Source organism: Camellia sinensis, chromosome 11, assembly GCF_055761805.1.
Source record: "Camellia sinensis isolate YWXY chromosome 11, ASM5576180v1, whole genome shotgun sequence".
NCBI classification, from domain to species: Eukaryota; Viridiplantae; Streptophyta; class Magnoliopsida; order Ericales; family Theaceae; genus Camellia; species Camellia sinensis.
This window is the reverse complement of record NC_138971.1, coordinates 24,581,013-24,599,697: the sequence shown is the minus strand read 5'-3', so window position 1 is coordinate 24,599,697 and position 18,685 is coordinate 24,581,013. Positions and strand designations below refer to the sequence as shown.

Genomic DNA, 18,685 nt, shown 5'->3' with positions numbered 1-18,685 from the left:
TTGAGTTTTTTTTTTGGATTTCTAATTCTATTGCTACCATTATTTCTATTTTTTTGTTAATCAGTATGAATGTTCACATTTCACATTATTTGAAAGTCTAAGAAATAAGTGTTAGAATATAGATATGGATATCTATATAATAAAACAGGATGGTTTTTGAATTTGTCCTACACACATTTGTCCTACTAGGACATTTGGACAACTCAGATCTATTCAAATTATAAAATAACGGTTGAGATATATTTTTCAAAAAATATCCTATATATATATTTTCCATTTTCTCGCTTCTCTTTCTTACTGTTTCCTTTTCTCATCCATTATTCCATGATCTCATGATTCCACCTTCCTCTCTTTGTTCTTTTTATTTTTTTTATTTTCTCCCATTTTTATTTTTCTCTCTATTTGTTTTATTTTTATTTTTATTTTCTCCTTTTTGTTTAATATATTTTACTCATATTTCCACACAATGTATGTATGCCCGTAATACACTAGGACATTACGGGTATACATACAATTCCCATATAATTATATAAGTAAAAGAAGTATTGTATGTATGTCCATGGAAATTGTATGTATGCTAGGCACATCTATCTATCTAGCTAAATATTATATAAGCAAAAGCGAGTTTTCGTGAGGAGTTTTGTAAGAACTCCAAAATTTTATAATAAATTTGTGATTTTATCAAATTAAAAAATAAATTTAAATAGTGTTGAGATTATAATTATATTTTAATCCTAATATTATTTACACCGTGCCTTCAGGCACGGGTATACGTTAGTAATTAAATATTTCGCAAGACGTGAATGTTCACATATCATTGGTTTTTTATTACTAATTGTTTGAACAATTATTTTTTTATTACCATTAAACAATTAAAATAGTTTTTTTTTTCTTTCAATTTTGTTTTATGTTATAGTGTGAATGTTCATATTGGTAGGAATTTAGTTTTTTTAAGTTTAATTGTATGTTAATTGTAAATTATGAACATTCATATTGTATCTTAGTATGATTTTATTTTTATTTTTTTAAATTTTTATTTATTTATTTATTTATTTATTTTTTTGAGAGTGCAGCAAGTTAGTAGAACTTTGGCCGCTGCATTGAGGGTACGGGAATCTTCCCACACTCCCCAGCAGCCCTAACTACATGAACAAAAGCTTGTGAAATTAACAAATACAGTGTAATGGTAACAAGGGAAATTCTCATCTTAGACGCCATATTGATCAAGTGTTATTTTGATGGAATCATCCTAATGGGTATTGGGATATTAGGGATACACTCACAAAGTGACACATTAGATTTTGTGTGATAGGTTGATGTACCCCTTTTTTTCTTTTTTAGCACATTATGTTGTATCAATTCTTTTATCTGAAAAAAATAAAATAAAAAGATTTATAGGTTCTTTTTAAAATTGAAATAGGATGGGCAGTGGATATCTAAATTGTTTTCTTAATGATGTCGGCACAATTTTGTAATGGAGTAATGATAAATTGGTACAAGATTTTGAATTTATTTGAATTTATTATATATAGATATAGTGCGAGTCTCACATCTATTTATTAGGGAATTCTACTACTTTTGAGGAGTTTAACTTATTCACGGTTTAAACTCTTGAATTTAAATGTTATTTAGTTATGAATCATTTTTCATTCAACTAATTAGTTGTAAATTCTTCACACTTTAAAATTATAAACTATAGTTATTTTTGTTGGAAATGATTTTGGAAAAAATAATTTTTTTTCTAAATTTTGGTCTAATTTTTAAGTGAGATCCATGCGTCAAAGTTAGCGAGTTTAAGTGGTAACGCGTTCTATGCTGTGTTGTGATTCACGTAATATATTTGGTTGCTCAAAACCATTATCAGGTGAATGAAAAATTGAAACCAAAGTAAGCTCCATGGAAATGATATATTGGTGAAGTTTCCATAAAGAATGGGTTAAAGTTTGTCCCACATTGCTTTGGTGGGCAAACTTTCTATGGGTTTCTAAGGCTTGGGTTTGGAACTTAGGGTAAGCCCCAAGGGGCACTCAAGTTTTGTAGAGGGAGTAGTTATGGCCAAAGTGGGCTACATCCATTAGATCCAAAACAAACACGTGCCGCCGCCGTCTGGGAGGGCTAGGCTAGGCTTTGGCATAGGTACGTGGTGTGAGGTTGGGTTGGACCCAAAACAAACACATGAGCGTGCCGTCAGCCGTCCGGGCAGGTGTGAGGTTGGACTTGTCCAGCTTTTGGGCAAAAAATATTTGAATTTATTTTTATTTTTTGAAAAAATAAAATCTATCCAGTTTTGTTTTCAAATTTCGATTGGAGAAAAATTCAAATTTGGCTTGCACCTCTTCAAAATTTATGTATAGGTTCCTTATCTGTCCGAACAAATTCAAATCTGTTCAATTCAAACCCATATATGTTCAATTCAAACCATATAGATTTGTATCTGTTTAACCCTGTTTGAACAAGTACCATACTTGTTGGATTCAAATCTGAAAAACTGCCATTGCATCTATAAATAGACAAGTCCCTCATTTGGATTTTTACAAAATTTCGTTCTTCTCTACTGTTATTAATCTTTGAATTTTGCTACATTATTTTCCTATGAGAAAGAGTGTAAACACAAAGTGTGATCGTTATACGAATAGTTTGTAGTGCTGCTACTCTTCGTTGCTGATCGTTTTATCTTGGGAGATAGACGTCCGCAATCTGAAAACATCGTGGAGAGGACAAATCTGTCTTAAGGATATAATGTTAAACACTGGACTTGACCAAAATTTTGTTCGAGAAATTAATAAGGTAAGTAATTAATTTAATTTCTGTTTTATTTATGTTTATCAGATTTTAATTTTATTTTTGTAACAAAATAAGAATCTGTTGTTTTATTTTATTTTATTTTATTTTATATACTGTTTTGATTTTTGTAATAAAATAATCTCTCTCATTTCTTTAATTCTTTCTTTAAATACATTGAAAATTGTCCAACAGTCTTAAAACAAAATATTTTTTTGTGTCTTCATTGTATTTATTTTTCGTACTTTTACAAAGTGATATTCTGGTTAGAAAATACAAATAGTAGTCATATACTGTTTAATAAATAGTAGTAATATACTGTTTATTTTCTTTGACAAATAGTAGTAATATACTGTTTATCATTAACAATTTCAGAATATTAATTTGTGTAGTAGTGTTGCAGATAATTATTATGTGATATTTTATTTTTCGGGTTTTAATAATTACAAAAGTAAAATTATTTTGTATTATAATTTATTTTATGGTTTCAGTAACTGAAAATTAATTTGTGTTTTGGTTTTTTCTGATTTTTGTAATCAGATGTTATGGCTACTGCAACTGAAAGTGGTACTCCAATTGTTACAACGACTTTGGTCCCTATCCAGAACCATGTTCAAGTTCTAATAAATCATGGAGAAAAATCAGAAAAATTTAATGGCACCGAGTTTAAGAGATGGCATCACAAAATATTGTTCTATCTTACAACTCTTAATTTTGCCCGATTTCCCCGTGAAAAGGCTCCAGTGTTTAAAGAGGACAAAAGTGATAGGCAAGTTGTTGCTGCTATAGATGCTTAGAAACATTTTGATTTTCTGTGCAGAAACTACATCCTAAATGGCCTAGACAATATGTTGTATAATATTTATAGTACTCTAAAAATAGCAAAAGAATTATGAGATTTTTTGGAGAAAAAATATAAGACAGAGGATGCCGGCACAAAGAAATTTGTTATCGATAAATTTTTGGACTTTGTTATGGTAGACTCCCAAATGGTAATTTCTCAAATTCAAGGTTTTAATTAATTTTGCATGATATTCATGTTAAAGGTATGCCTCTTAGCGTGTCTTTCTAAGTTACTGCGTTAGTGAAAAAATTACTACCGGCTTGAAAAGATTTCAAAAATTATTTGAAATATAAACACAAAGAGATCACCATGGATAAACTTATTGTAAAACTGAGAATTGAGGAAGATAACTGTAAGGTTGAAAAGAGGAGTGGTAAAAATCCCATTGAGTCCAAGCCTATTGTGATTGAACAAGTGCTCAAACCACACAACAAGAAAAGGAAGTTTGTTGGAGATGGTCCTAAACATGTCGACAACAATAGCAATAAAAAGTTCAAAGATAATTGCTATAACTGTGACAAGACTGGATATCATGCCTCTGATTGTTGACGCCCTAAAAAGGATCGCGGAAGTACAAGCAAGAAGACTACCAATCAAGCCAATGTGACAAAACTAGATTACATCTCTGACGAAGTAAATGACATCAATCTCTCTGCTATGGTGTCTGAGGCTAATTTGGTTAGAAATCCCAAGCAATGGTGGGTTGACACAGGAGCAACTCGTCACATTTGCGCGAACAAGAAGATGTTCACTACATATAATGAGGCTACAAATGGTGAACAACTTTTCATGGGAAATTATTCTACTTCTACTATGCCTAGACAAGGAAAAATGATCTTGAATATGACATCGGGGAAGAAACTTACCCTTAATGACGTGCTGCATGTATCAAACATCCGAAAGAATTTAGTTTCTAATTCTTTGTCAAGTAAAAATGGTTTTAGGCTTGTATTTGAGTTTGATAAATTTGTATTAACAAAGAATAGTGTGTATGTTGGTAAGGGATACATGAGTGATGGTCTCTTCAAGTTGAATGTAATAACTGTTGTACCAAAACTTTCTATTAATAAGAATAACACATCTTTTTCTTATAATTCTAAGTCAAATTTATGGCATGGTAGATTAGGACATGTAAATTTTGATGCTTTACGTAGACTAATTGGTTTGGATTATATACCAAAGCTTGAAATTGATCCTAATCACAAATGTGAGATTTGTATAGAAGAGAAACTAACTAAGGCTCCATTTAAATCGGTTGTAAGAAAAACAAACCTCTAGAATTAATTCATACTAATGTATGTGATCTTAAATTTGTTCAAACTAAAGGAGGCAAAAAGTATTTCATAACATTTATCAATGATTGCACAAGATATTGTTATGTATATTTACTTAGAAGTAAAAATGAAACCTTGGAAATGTTTAAATTCTACAAAACTGAAGTTGAAAATCAACTTGGTAAAATCGTTAAAATAGTTAAAAGCGACAGGAGTGGTGAATATGATGCAACTTTAAATGAATTTTGTGCACAACATGACATTATTCACTAAAATACAACACCCTATTCTCCACATCAAAATAGAATTATTAAAAAGAAGAAAAGAACCCTTAAAGAAATAATGTTCGAACTTACCGCAAAACTTGTGGGGGGAAGTAATATTGTCTGCTAATTATGTTCTTAACAGAATACCCATACAAAAAAACGAATAACACTCCTTTTGAATTGTGAAAATGTCGATCACCTTCTTACAAATACTTAAAAGTGTGGGGGTGTTTGGCAAAGGTAGATGTTCCTATTCCGAAAAAGACTAAGATAGGACCAAAAATAGTAGATTGTGTGTTTATTGGTTATACTCAGAATAGTAGTGCATATCGGTTTCTGACTTATAAATTAGAAATACCTGATATACATGTGAACACTATTGTAGAATCAAGGAATGCTGTGTTTTTTGAACATGTTTTTCCTTACAAGAAAAGAGGAATTAAGTTCACATAAGAGAACTTATGATTGTACACAAAGTTAAGAGACTAATGACAATCGAACGCAAGAGACTAGTAATGGTCTCGACCAACAGGATTTAACTGATGATGAGCCAAGACGAAATAAGAGAGCAAGAATATCAAAATCCTTTGGTCTAGATTTTTTGACATACTTGTTAGAAAATGAATCTCAAAGTTTTAAGGAAGCAATGACAAGTCCTGAAACACCTCTGTGGAAAGAAGCTATTAATAATGAAATTGAATCCATTATGCAAAATCATACTTGGGAATTAGTGGATTTTCCACCTAGTTCTAAACCTCTTGGATATGAATGGATATTCAAGAGAAAAATGAAAGCAGATGGTTTATTAGACAAGTATAAAGCAAGACTTGTGGTAAAAGGTTACAGATAAAGGAAAAGTTTGGACTATTTTGACACATATTCCCTTGTGACAAGAATACATCCATTCGCATGCTTATTGCTATAGCAGCGTTGTATAATTTAGAAATACATCAAATAGATGTTAAGACAACTTTCTTAAACGGTTATCTAAATGAAGAGATCTATATGGAGCAACCGGAAGGGGTTGTAGTGTCATGACAAGAAAAGAAAGTTTGTCGACTTATAAAATCTCTTTATGGATTAAAACAAACTCCTAAGCAATGATATGAAAATTTTGATCATGTTATGCTTACCAATGGGTTTAAGATAAACGAATGTACAAGTGCGTCTATATTGAAAATACTGACAAAGGTTATGTCATCATTTGTCTTTATGTGGATGGTATGCTTATCATTGGAAGCAATCAAAACATGATCAAATCATCCAAGCAAATGCTAAACAAAAGATTTGATATGAAAGATATAGGAGTCACAGATGTAATATTAGGAATGAAAATTATTAAAATATCAGATAGATATGTATTATCTCAATCTCATTATATTGAGAAAATTCTTGGTAAATATATCAAGAATGATATGACTGTAGCAAGAACACCTGTAAATATCAGTCTTTATTTATCAAAAAATAAAGGTGATGCGGTGTCTCAGCTAAAATGCTCTTAAATCATTGGAAGTCTAATGTACCTAATGAATTGCGCGCGTCCTGATATAGCTTATGTTGTTAGTAAATTGAGTAGGTACACTAGTAACCCTAGAGAAGACCATTGGAAAGCGATCATTTGGATTCTTAGATATCTAAGATTTACCCGTGATCATGATTTGAACTTTACTCGATATCCTATAGTACTAGAAGGTTTTTGTGATGCCAATTGGATATCATATACTAAATATTCAAAATCTACTAGTGGATATGTCTTTACTCTGGGAGGCACTGCTGTTTCTTGGAAATCCACGAAACAAACATGCATTGCACGATCCACAATGGAATCTGAGTTCATCGCTTTAGACAAAGCAGGAGAAGAAGTAGAATGGTTTCGCCACTTCTTAGAAGACATTTCAATGTGACCAAAACCTGTGCTAGCTATTTGCATTCATTGTAATAGTCAATCTGCAATAGGCAGGGCACAGAGTTATATGTACAATGGTAAGTCACGACATATTCGTCGTCGACATAATTTCGTAAGACAATTGCTCTCAAATTGAATAATCTCAATAGATTATATAAAATCTATAGAGAATATTGCGGATCCGTTAATAAAATGTTTGACAAAAGAGAAAGTGTATAGTTCATCGAAGGAGATGAGATTAAAACTTATTACATAAGAGTCAGCATAATGGTAACCGTACATAGATGATTGGAGATCCTAAGAACTAAGTTCAAAGGGACAAATAAATTATGTGGCTCACCAGAAACCACCAAGGGATTGACATTCCTTACCCATTCCTATAGTGAGAGTGACATCTGTAACATATGTTGTATGCAGGGGTTTAAGGATAAGTTTCGCTTTTAATAATTACTTATATCTTGATTTAGGTATAAAAATCAAGACAAGTATTAGAGATACTTACAATAAGAATCGCCCAACCAATCATCATTTTTTTTTTACTTTTAAAATGATTGGGTTTTTTTTTTTTTTTTTTGGGGGGGGATGATTTAGTTATATGTGTCCCTCATTTGATGTTGAATGTGTAGAAAGAAAAGGTATGAAACTACACAACCAATCATCAAATTTTATTTTTTCTGTTGAACAAATTCAAAATTTAAATATAACTTAAAAGTTGTAAATGTATGAACGTACTTCTTTAAAAAGAGAGTTGTAGGGGCAAGCATAGGAAATGCTATTCTATATCACATAATTCAACTGAAAGTTACATGCAAATATTTATAACTCTTTTTCTAAAATATTATTATTATTGCTTTGTCAAAGCAACTCTTATTTAGCAAATAAAAATACAAAGACAACTCATGACACTAGCATTTTGCTATGAATCTCTGAGCTTGGTTTCTTATGGGACCGTGTAACCTGCAAAGACAAAAAAATCACAATTTTTAGCCAAGAAATAAACAATAATCAATTTTTAAATTATTATTATTATTACTATTATTATTATTATTATTTTTTTTTTTTTTTTGAGAAAAAAAATACTGTAGTGGGCGTCTTGACCCATAGAGCCCCTTTTGGTGACTTATTTTAGGAAGATGGTAAAAAGTGACTTTTTGGCTTTTAACCAAGCTTTTGGCTTTTTTAGACAAATGATTTGGGAAGTTGGTAAAAAGTGACTTTTTGACTTTTTTGATTAATGTTTGTTTATGATGTCAAATCATAATAAAATGACCAAACTATCCCCATTTATTTAAAATATTTACAACTTCACCTATGCAACACATTTTGACCCATGAGGGGTAAAATTGTAATTTCACCGTTGGCTAAAAACCAACTTCCCAAATGAATAAAAAGACAAAAAAACCAACTTTTGACTTTTGCTACTAACCAAAAAAAGTGACTACAAAGCCCAACAACAAAAAACACTAGGTACTATGGAATCCAAACAAAGCCCTCATTTAACATAAGATTATCAAGTTAAAATAGTTATAAAAAAGACAAAATAAGTTAAAAAATTAATAAAATAAAATATCACATTCAAATCATAATAATTTTATTTTTTCTCTCATAAAAGTTAAAAAAGTAAAAAAAAAAAACTCGACTTAAACGAAACTTTTAACCCTAGGCTAAAATAGTTAAAAAGCTAAAAATTTAAAAAATCAATCCACTTTCCAAACGAAATGAGAATCCCCCAACCAACTATAATAAATAAAATAAAGGACTAGAGTTCTCTCATTCACATCTCAGTATGAGAGCATTTGAGAGACTCATGGAGCCCACCACACAAGTCCTGTTTTAATAATATGAACAATTCATTTTTTAGGACTCGTTAACTAGAATATTCATGCAAAAAAATCAAAATGATCGAATATCAGTAGCTATATATTTGAATCAAATTTATATTACAAAAAATATATGGTTATTCTTAAAATTATATTTGTTGTCTATTTTTTAAAAACTAATATGGCTCAAATATATAGTTATCGATATCCAATTATTTTAATTTTTTGCATGAATATTTTAATCAATGAGTCCAAAAAAGTGGACGATTCAGATTACCAACATCAGTTCCAAAATGGACCTATTAAGTCGAAACGCTCCCTCAAGTCGAGATGATAACTTGAGAGAAACTAAAACCTAAAATAAATAAGGCTATATTATACTTTTTATCTTTGTAGGTCCTTGCTATTTAAATTTGAACAATTTGATTTTTACACTTTGAGTCCAATTTTAATTAGTGCATTTCATCCAAATTGCGATTAGTTTTTTCTATAGGTATATCTCAAGATATTGATAAATATCTCAAAATCATTAAATTTAACCTCCAACTTGAATGGAAGAACCAAATTGAAATTGAAATTGGACTTAAAGTAAACAGATTAAATTATTCAAATTAAAACAATGAAACAAAAGTGAAATTTGAATCAAATTACGGGAGTTAAAAATGTAATTTACCTAATAAATAAATAAATAAAATAACCTCTCACCTTTTTTAAGTTTTACAACTATTGGCATAGTACACATGCTCCTAATATAATTGCTTAGTAAAAATGTGTACCTAATAAAAATAAATAAATAAATAAAAGTTGTAAGGACATTATTGGAAAAAATAAAACCTCATATGGGGGTAAATTGAAAAATACAAATGTGTATCTAGAAAATGTTTTGAAGTTTTTTAAAATCAAATAAAAACCAAAACTGAATATGTTCAATGTTTGGTGAAAATAGTCAACCCGAGGATGGCCCAAAATCTTAGCCCAAAGAAATCCAATTATGTAAGAAAGAGAACCCAATTTGAAGACCAATTTTATTATTATTTTTTTTTTGGTCATTTTTTTTTTCAATTTCTAAAAATAATGCACGCAATTTTACCCCAATGTTTAAAATATTCCAGTGTTAGGGGTCGGTTTATAGAAATCTATCTCGGCCCTGTATCATATCGGGGTAGGGAAAATCAGGGGTGATGGAAGCGGGGCGGGTGCAGGGAGAGAGGAAGGTTAATTTTGTAAGTTGAAAAACAAAAATATTAATCAAAATTATAGATAATATAGTATATTATGAATACTAATTTATACTTAATGAAAATTATATTATATAAAATAGAAAATAAATGAATATTAAATATAATATTTTATTGTTTTAACTTTATTATAATAAAAATAAATATATTATATATATTATATACATATAAATATATTTAATAAATATAATTAGGGTGAAGTTTGGATGGAACGGGACGGGAAAATAAAATCCGTCCACGTCCCATTTCTTAATTGGGATGAAGAAAATGTGCGGGACGAAACAGGGGATGCAAGTGCGGAGCGAGGTAGGGAAAATGACCATCCTAAGGGTTTGTTTGGGATGTGGGTTGGTTTTTTGACTTTTTACCTTTTTGACTATTTTAGGAATGATTTGGAATGTTTTAAATAAGTGTACTTTTTGATTTTTTATAAAAAAAAAAATGTGTAGAAAAATAAAAAAAGTTGGTAAAAAAGTAGATAGAAAATGTTGATAGATGTTGATTGATGTAACCCAAATAAGTATATGTATGCAAAAAAAATGCACCTTTTTAGTGCATATAGGGCTAAAAAACTTCATTTGGGATCGACTTTTTAATTTTTTTGACTTTTGTAAGAAAATAAATGAAATAATTATGATTTAAATGTGATATTTTATCTTATTAACTTTTTAATTTATTTTATTTTTTTATGATTATTTTAGTCCGGTAACCTCTTGCCAAACAAGTGCTAAGTGATAGGGATTAACTTATATATCTTCAAGCAAGTGCCTTTGTTGGATGCCAAACTATCCATCATTTCGGAGCGTAAAATACTAAAATTTATTGGATATTTTTGTAATTAAATATTATTAAAATGAATATTTTGTTTTTTATATATATATTGCTATTCATACTCATAAGTTAAATCTACTTTCTAAACCCAATAATGAGTCAAGCAGATGATTGGTTGATAATTAAATAATTATCAGCTAATTATTTTCTTGAGATATTACTGGATCTATAAAGTAGATTTAAAAAGTAAACTTATATATTATTTTTAAAAAAAATTATATGAAAATATTATTTGACAAATGTAATTAAATATTGTTCAAATGATTTTTTTTTTTGGTTCACAAAATTATATATATATATATATATATATAAAGATATGAAACTATTATTTGACAAACTGTGCTCTAAAATTCCTATTTTTTAAGAAATAATTTTAAATCAAATTTAGAATTTTTTTAAAATTGTTTTTAAACAAAAAAGAAAATGGGGGATTCTTAACATTTGTACTGGCCCTGAACATCAATATTTCTGGCCCCTAAAATAAATTGGGATGGGTTTATACCCATTGTTTGTCTTTTGGTACGATCCATTGCTAGCCTTGCAGAAATGATATATTTTTTTAATTTGAGAGTCTTAAAAGAGCATTAATGATATAGAAAATTAATAAATAAAAAAAAATTTAAAGTCAAAACATCACATCACATGAAGTCCACACAACAATTAAAATTATTAGAACACTTAATTTAAAGTTCTCAATCTTTTTTCGCTAGCCTTATAGCACACCCCTTTGGAAAACAGGTCAAGGAAAATGATAAAAATATGAGATTGTACCGAAGTATCATTCGACATTAGTGCTTTCGGGAAATGAAAAACTAGAAAATAAATTGAGTCGTCTGGTCTCCCAACTATCTAAAGAAGGTGAATCAATAAAAAATTGGTCATGTCATTAATTTGAAACACCATATAGATAATGTCACACTGTACTTCTAGATTACGAAATAAGTATTTTCCCAATTGACTTTGTATGAAAAAGGTAAAAATGACAATTTTTGACATGATATATTAACATGACATGAATTGAATGCTAAGTTTAGTGAGTCAGGGTTAGTTTTTGGCATGAATCCAAAAACGACACCATACATGATTTTAAATAACAGTATTAAGCTACGCATCAATACATGATCATATATTGGACAATGTTAGCTTACATATCAGTGGTTAGACTAGAAATTTAAAATTTTATTATGTATTTGCTGATATGATACCTAACGACTAATATTTAAAATCAATGAAAACAAAACAAATCAGATTGGTATTGAACCTAAATTTTACATAACTAACCATTTAAAGTTAATTGGTTAGCGATTCTTGGAGTTAGTTATGAACTACTTTATGACACATTATTTTTATTTTTTTGATGTGTTTTTGCTTAAAAGAATGAATGAATTGCTTACTTCCACACTTCTTTCCAACAGGCCTGTTCTTGATGTTGCACCTTTTCGGAATGGTAATAGCAATCCCGGGCTTGATACCGGCCTGTTTTGCCAGAGGCGACAACAGGACGGCACAAAGGCATTTTGGGGCAGTCTTGATCAACGCACCAACTTTGGTGCAGCATGTTGGTGGAACTTTGGCGGCTGCATTCCCCGCAGCAGCCATGCATGGGCTTAAACTGGCAGCCGCTGAGGGTACGGGAGTCTTCCCACACTCCCCAGCAGCCCTAACTACATGAACAAAAGCTTGTGAAATTAACAAATACAGTGTAATGGTAACAAAGGAAATTCTCATCTTAGAAGCCATATTGATTGAGTGTCAATTGGACTTCTCTTTAACACACTTTGTTTACTAGTACTACATAATACATGCATTATTTATACTATAGGACACTAGTGTGAAAGGGAGAAGAGTAGGGGTGCTTTTGGACTAGTGGGGTGGTTGAGTTGAGGAGAGGTGGAGGGAGTACGAGTTTTGTGCTCTTAACATATTCAACATGTAATGATTTACTTATTTTGGAATCATCCTAATGGGTATTGGGATGTTAGGGATACACTCACAAGGTGACACATAAGATTTTGTGTGATAGGTAAATGTACCCTTTTTTCTTTTTTAGCACATTATGTTGTATCAATTCTTTTATCTGAAAAATATAAAATAAAAAGGTTTATAGGTTGTTTTTGAAATTGAAATAGGATAGGCTGTGGATATCTAAATTGTTTTCTTAATGATGTCGGCACAACTTTGTAATGGAGTAATGATAAATTAGTATAAGATTTTGAATTTATTTAATGAATATGTTATATACAGAGGTAATACAAGTCTCATATCTATTAATTAGTGAATTCTGTTACTTTTGAGGAGTTTAACTTCTCGTTTGGCAAGTGTTGATTTTAACTAAAAAAAAATTAAAAAGCCAACAACTTATACTAAAAAGTCAAAGATTTCCTTTCTACTCTACTTTTTACACATCGTTTCGTAAAAAAATAAAAAGTCATTCCAACTATACCATTTTTTTTACATCATATTTTAGCTAAAAAATTACTAAAAAAACATATTCTCAAAAGATTATGCACAGCTTAAACTCTTGAATTTAAATGTTATTTAGTTATGAACCATTTTTCTTTGAACTAATTAGTTGTGAATTCTTCACTCTTTAAAATTAAACTATAGTTATTTGTATTTTTGCATATTGGTTTCAAAGCATGTAATTTTTAAGGGATGGAGAATACCATGTTTTACCTACAATCTTCTAATTCTAAATCTAAACAATGAATTTGAAATCTATAATTAGGGATTTGAATCTATGATTTTAAATTCATTCTCAAATCTAAATTCATATGGGCAATGCTACATCCCCCTAAAATAACCCCCCTAATCCCCCTAATTTCCATATCAAGTAAAAAAAAAAAAAAAAAAAAGAAAACAGTTGCCCAAAATGAAAATTAGGGGGATTAGGGGGTTATTTTAGGGCTCCAAATCATTTTCCAATTCATATATATCTAAACATAACCTAGCTGTCATTACAGATCACATGTACAATCAATATCAAGCACAAAATCCACAGTGATTGACACAGATATTTTTCGAATTATTGAAATTGACTTCTGCACCATTAGTTTCCATTATCTAACTAGTATAATTATTCGTCCTATGCACGGGTATAAATAAATAATTAAAAATTAAAATTTTAAAATTAAATAATAATTTAAAATTTTTAATTATAACATTTAGCAAAAATAATTTAGAATTAATTAAATTTTATTTATTTCTATCACAGTTACATATAAGAGAATTATTTTTTTATTTTTATGTCATTAATTGTGTGCTCTAAATTCTTAATAACAAATATATGTCATAATTTAAATAGTAAAAATTAAAAAATAAATCACAAAAATTATATTTATGATAAAATATAAATACATTTCATCTTATGAGTTTCGTAAATTTAATTTATCATATGATAGTGATAAATTATATTTGTCAATATAGTAATTTTTTCATATTTTGTGAAATTTAAAAATTATAATTTGTCTTATGTTATAAGATTTATGTAAAAATGAATTAAGATTCACTTGTAATATTAAATTTGGGCTTATCATTTGATTTACGCCAACTTGTCCTTCACCTAATCATTAAAAATTTTCTTATTCTGTTCTAAACTTATATGAATCATTTGACCTATCTATTTATTAAATTAGTAAATAAAAATTTGTAAATGTTTTGTTATAATAAAAATAATAAATATGAATTTATTTTACGCATACTTATTAAAAAGTTTGAACTATAGTTTTTTTTTTTTAAAAAAAAACTATACATTTACGTTTAAAACAATTAAATGAATAGTTATATATATTTATGTATAAAAAAATTATTTAAGATGAAGCCACCTGTAGCTTACTTTTCGTGCTCTTTTCAGATATACAATTCGAACTCTCGTAATTCTGAATCTGATTTTACAAGTGCAATGTGAAATAGATAAACACAAATGGGTCCAAATCTGGAAAATATTTTGGAAAATTGATTGTGAATAAAAAAGCCAAAAATGAACTGTTTTGCCAGATTTTAGAGTTGCCACCTAAATATTTTTGAAAAATTTAGGAAACCCGAGACTCGTGCCAAATGCCACTTATCCGTCATCACCAAAGTGTCTCGGCTCGGGAACTTAGGTACGAGAGGGGAAGGTCATGAATTGAGCACTCCATTCGGCCGATCAAAGATCAGCCTCTACTAATTATGATGTGATTCTTATATACAGTATATGCTCTTGTTCTGATTATTAGGCTAATTTTATTATGTGATGCACACAAGCATAGACTAATTTGCGAATATTAGAATACTTTGATTTTATATTTGTTTGGAAATTAGTTTGAATATGTGCCACTTGAAAAAGTGATACCATATGTACAGTAATTAAATTATCCCAATTTGAAGCCTTCATTCACAAGCATTTAAGAGATATATCATTTAAGTACTTAGCCTCATGGTATCATGTTTGACATGGCAATACTAACACTCATGCAATATGCTAAAGCAATAAACGTTCACTTAATACTCAACCGAGACAAGGCAAAACAAATAAAATAGTTAGAAAAATGCATTCTTTAATATGCAAGTGACTAATGCAACACATGCAAAGATGCAACTACTAGGCTCGGTTACTAGCATGGCATGTGAGTCAATTCAAAACATGTGACAAAGCACGTATTCCAATAAGGAATTTAAAATTGATATTGATGAGCCGAAACCTTATGTATGCAAGACGAATAGATGCAAATCATGGAAAATCCTAATTAAAACATGATGCTATATGCCATCCATCATAAACGAGCAAATAAAAAGGAGAAAGAAATGACATTATTTCATTTTTGCCCTCATACAAGAAGGTCCAAATAAATGTCCTAACCAAAGTTAATTATTACAACACAAAAATTAACTAGTTATTCTAACTAATTAATTAATTACAACACAAAAATTAACTAGCTATTTAACTAATTAATTAATTAATTACAACACAAGAATTTACTAGCTATTCTAACTAATTAATTAATTAATTATAATTAAACTAACTAATTAGTTATAATACGGAATTAATTAACCAAGTAATTAATTATTACAAATCCATTACTAAACATAATTTAACGGGCCCCGAGAAATGAGGAATGGCTCATGCATGAATGCGGATTTTTCACCCGAAAATGCCCTCTGTTTGGCTGCCAAAATGCTCATGGTTTGCAGTTAGAAAATTGAACTGTTTTAGTCTTAGCCTCTGCTCTGTTTTGCAAGAAAAATGATGCTGCCTAGCTGAAAAGAGGTGGCCGGCCGGCCAGAAGAAGTGGTCGACCGTACAACACTATTTTTTGTTATTGCCCTGCTGCAACAGACAAGAAACAGAACACAAATAGAGTATTTTCAGGAGATGTTTGTCCACCCTGCCTCTCCTTATCATCAAACAGATCAAAGGAGGGGTAGGCTTGGTTCGCAAACCATCAATCGATGCAAACTCATTGCGTGATGACTTATAAATCAAGGGATACAATCTCAATAAATAACAACGAAAGACTTACAAAACCTCATCCCTATCATGGAAGTGATCAAGGGAAATGGTTGACCTTGACTCTTGAACCATTTAATCACCAACAAGTATGAAATGACTCAAGACTCTAGGGTTTCAATTAACGTCCGATTGAACCCAAGTTGATTTTATTATCTTGTTCCATTTAGCTCCAATTTTATTGCCTCTTTTTAAATACCTTTCCATTCCTTAGTCATTTTAGTCCAAAAATGCAAGTTAAGTCCACTAAATGGAGAGGAGTGTCAAACAGGAAGTTGTTTTGGGCTTTAGAGAGAGGTAATGCCCTAGTAATGAAACTTTGAAGAGATTAAACTATTTAGCATTAAAGGGTCTCTTTCTTAAGCTTAAACAACATTCGGTTGAAACAGCTCTCAAAGAAATAATAAATAAAAAAAAAAAGAAGCCAAGAAAGGAGGGGAGATTGGAGAGGTGATTACATGTGAACACAGGTATGAAAAGTATGAAATAAATGCTATCAACTCAAATAGGTTGGTGTTTAATGCCTAAAACACCAAACCTGTGAGAACCATAACACTATAAGCCTACTAAACAAAGCATAAATGAAATAAACACAAAACAATAGTCCTAAATTAGGCTGAAACAGTGCTAGAATTGAAGTAAAAAAAAAAACTAAAAGAATAAGCTAAAATAATGAAGAATTTAAGCTAGTAAACAAGTCAAAGGAGAGGTGGCTAACCCCTCCATGTTTGGGATTCAAAACAACATTTTTGGCTTCTGAAAAACTCTAAAATTCAGTGATAAAAAGCTCAAAAAAAAAAAAAAAGTTGAGGAAGAGATGAGAAACACAAGGGTAAAGGCTTAGAAGACAAGGTTCAAAGAAGGGTGATTAACCCGTCTACCTTTAATAGCCTTAAATCACAAGTTTTAGCCTATAAACACAGTTGAAAAACAGCCCAAAAACAGTAGGAAAAGATAAGAAACAAGTAGTCTAAAAGAGTTAGGAGTTATACCTCTTGAAGATGAGTGATCCTTTGAGTTATAAACCAACAATTTCCCACCCTCAAGAGCTAAAATTCAAGCTCACTAACCTCAGTAAAAAGACCTAAAAAATCTTGTTTAGGAAGTGTAGGTAAGGTGTGTATGGGTTGCAAGGTAGAGAGAGAGAAATATTTTCCAAGAATTTTGTTTCACAAAAATTTTTTTAACCTAATTTTATGAGAGGGGGTCAAGTATATATAGAAAAACATGTTACTCCCTCGGAAATATCAGTATAGAAACAGTTGGTGCAGTGCATACACCTGTGGAGATAGCTGGCACAACTGGCAGCAAAATATCTGTTCTATCGGAAAAGTTGGCCGGCCGGCCACTAGGGGATGGCCGTACACTTCTTCTAGCTAGCCGGCCATTAGTAGGTCTGCAGGTCTCTGGGTGGTCAGGCTTAAAAAAAAAATACTGTTTTGGTCCAAAAATGGTGCAAGGTTTGCAGGCTTCTAAGACTCAAAACTAGGGCTTCTCGTTAAGAAAATCGAGCGTTTGGACTGCGTATAACTTCATCATTCGGTGATCAATCGGAGGCGGCCAAGTCTTAAGGGTGGTAAAAAATGAGGTGTCTACAGTTGCCCCTCTTTGAGAGGGCTCGAAGTCATGAAATGACCTTAGTGAATGTCAAAGCCAAAAGACGACCCATTTTGACAAGGTCGTAAGACTTGGGCAAGCTAAGAAGACATAATATTAAATTGGTTAAACTCGAAAGTTGCCTACTTATCCCTTTGCAATAGATCAAGCCAGCGTAGTTCAGGAGCAGAATGCAAATGATATGCACAAAAATATACTTGAAAGCTGGACTTTCACACTTCGCGTAGCCGATTATTTTGAAAATCCATGATCGTGCAAGACAATGCAATGAGAAATAACAAAATGACTGCGTATGCAACAAGCTTAAATAAACATAGGTCCAACCATGATTCATATAGGATGAAATAAGCAAATGGCAATTCCAAACACGTTTCACGTAAAAGGAGAAAAGACGCACTCTAATCACGTTGAAATCGTGAGAAAGAGAAAAACCGCTCAGGGTCATACTTCTGCATACCCTAAGATGCTCTAATCATGCTGAAATTGTGAGAAGATAAAGATAAAAACTGCTCAGGTCTCGTTCCTGCATGCCTTGAGATATTTTAATCACGTTGAAATCATGAGAAAATGAAGAGAAACACTGCTCAGGGTTATGCTTCCGCACACCTTGAGATGCTCTA

The 18,685-nt window shown here is 30.5% G+C and overlaps 1 protein-coding gene across 1 annotated transcript; it reads right to left on the bottom strand.

Annotated features, from left to right (window-relative positions):
- Positions 1-8,011: 8,011 nt before the first annotated feature.
- LOC114264325 (non-specific lipid transfer protein GPI-anchored 15) lies at positions 8,012-12,700 on the bottom strand. Its single transcript, XM_028204930.2, has 2 exons — positions 12,355-12,700; positions 8,012-8,028 (listed from the first exon to the last, which is right to left on the bottom strand). The coding sequence occupies exons 1-2, from the start codon at positions 12,698-12,700 to the stop codon at positions 8,012-8,014; spliced, it is 363 nt and encodes a 120-aa protein (XP_028060731.2).
- Between the last annotated feature and the right edge of the window lie 5,985 nt (positions 12,701-18,685).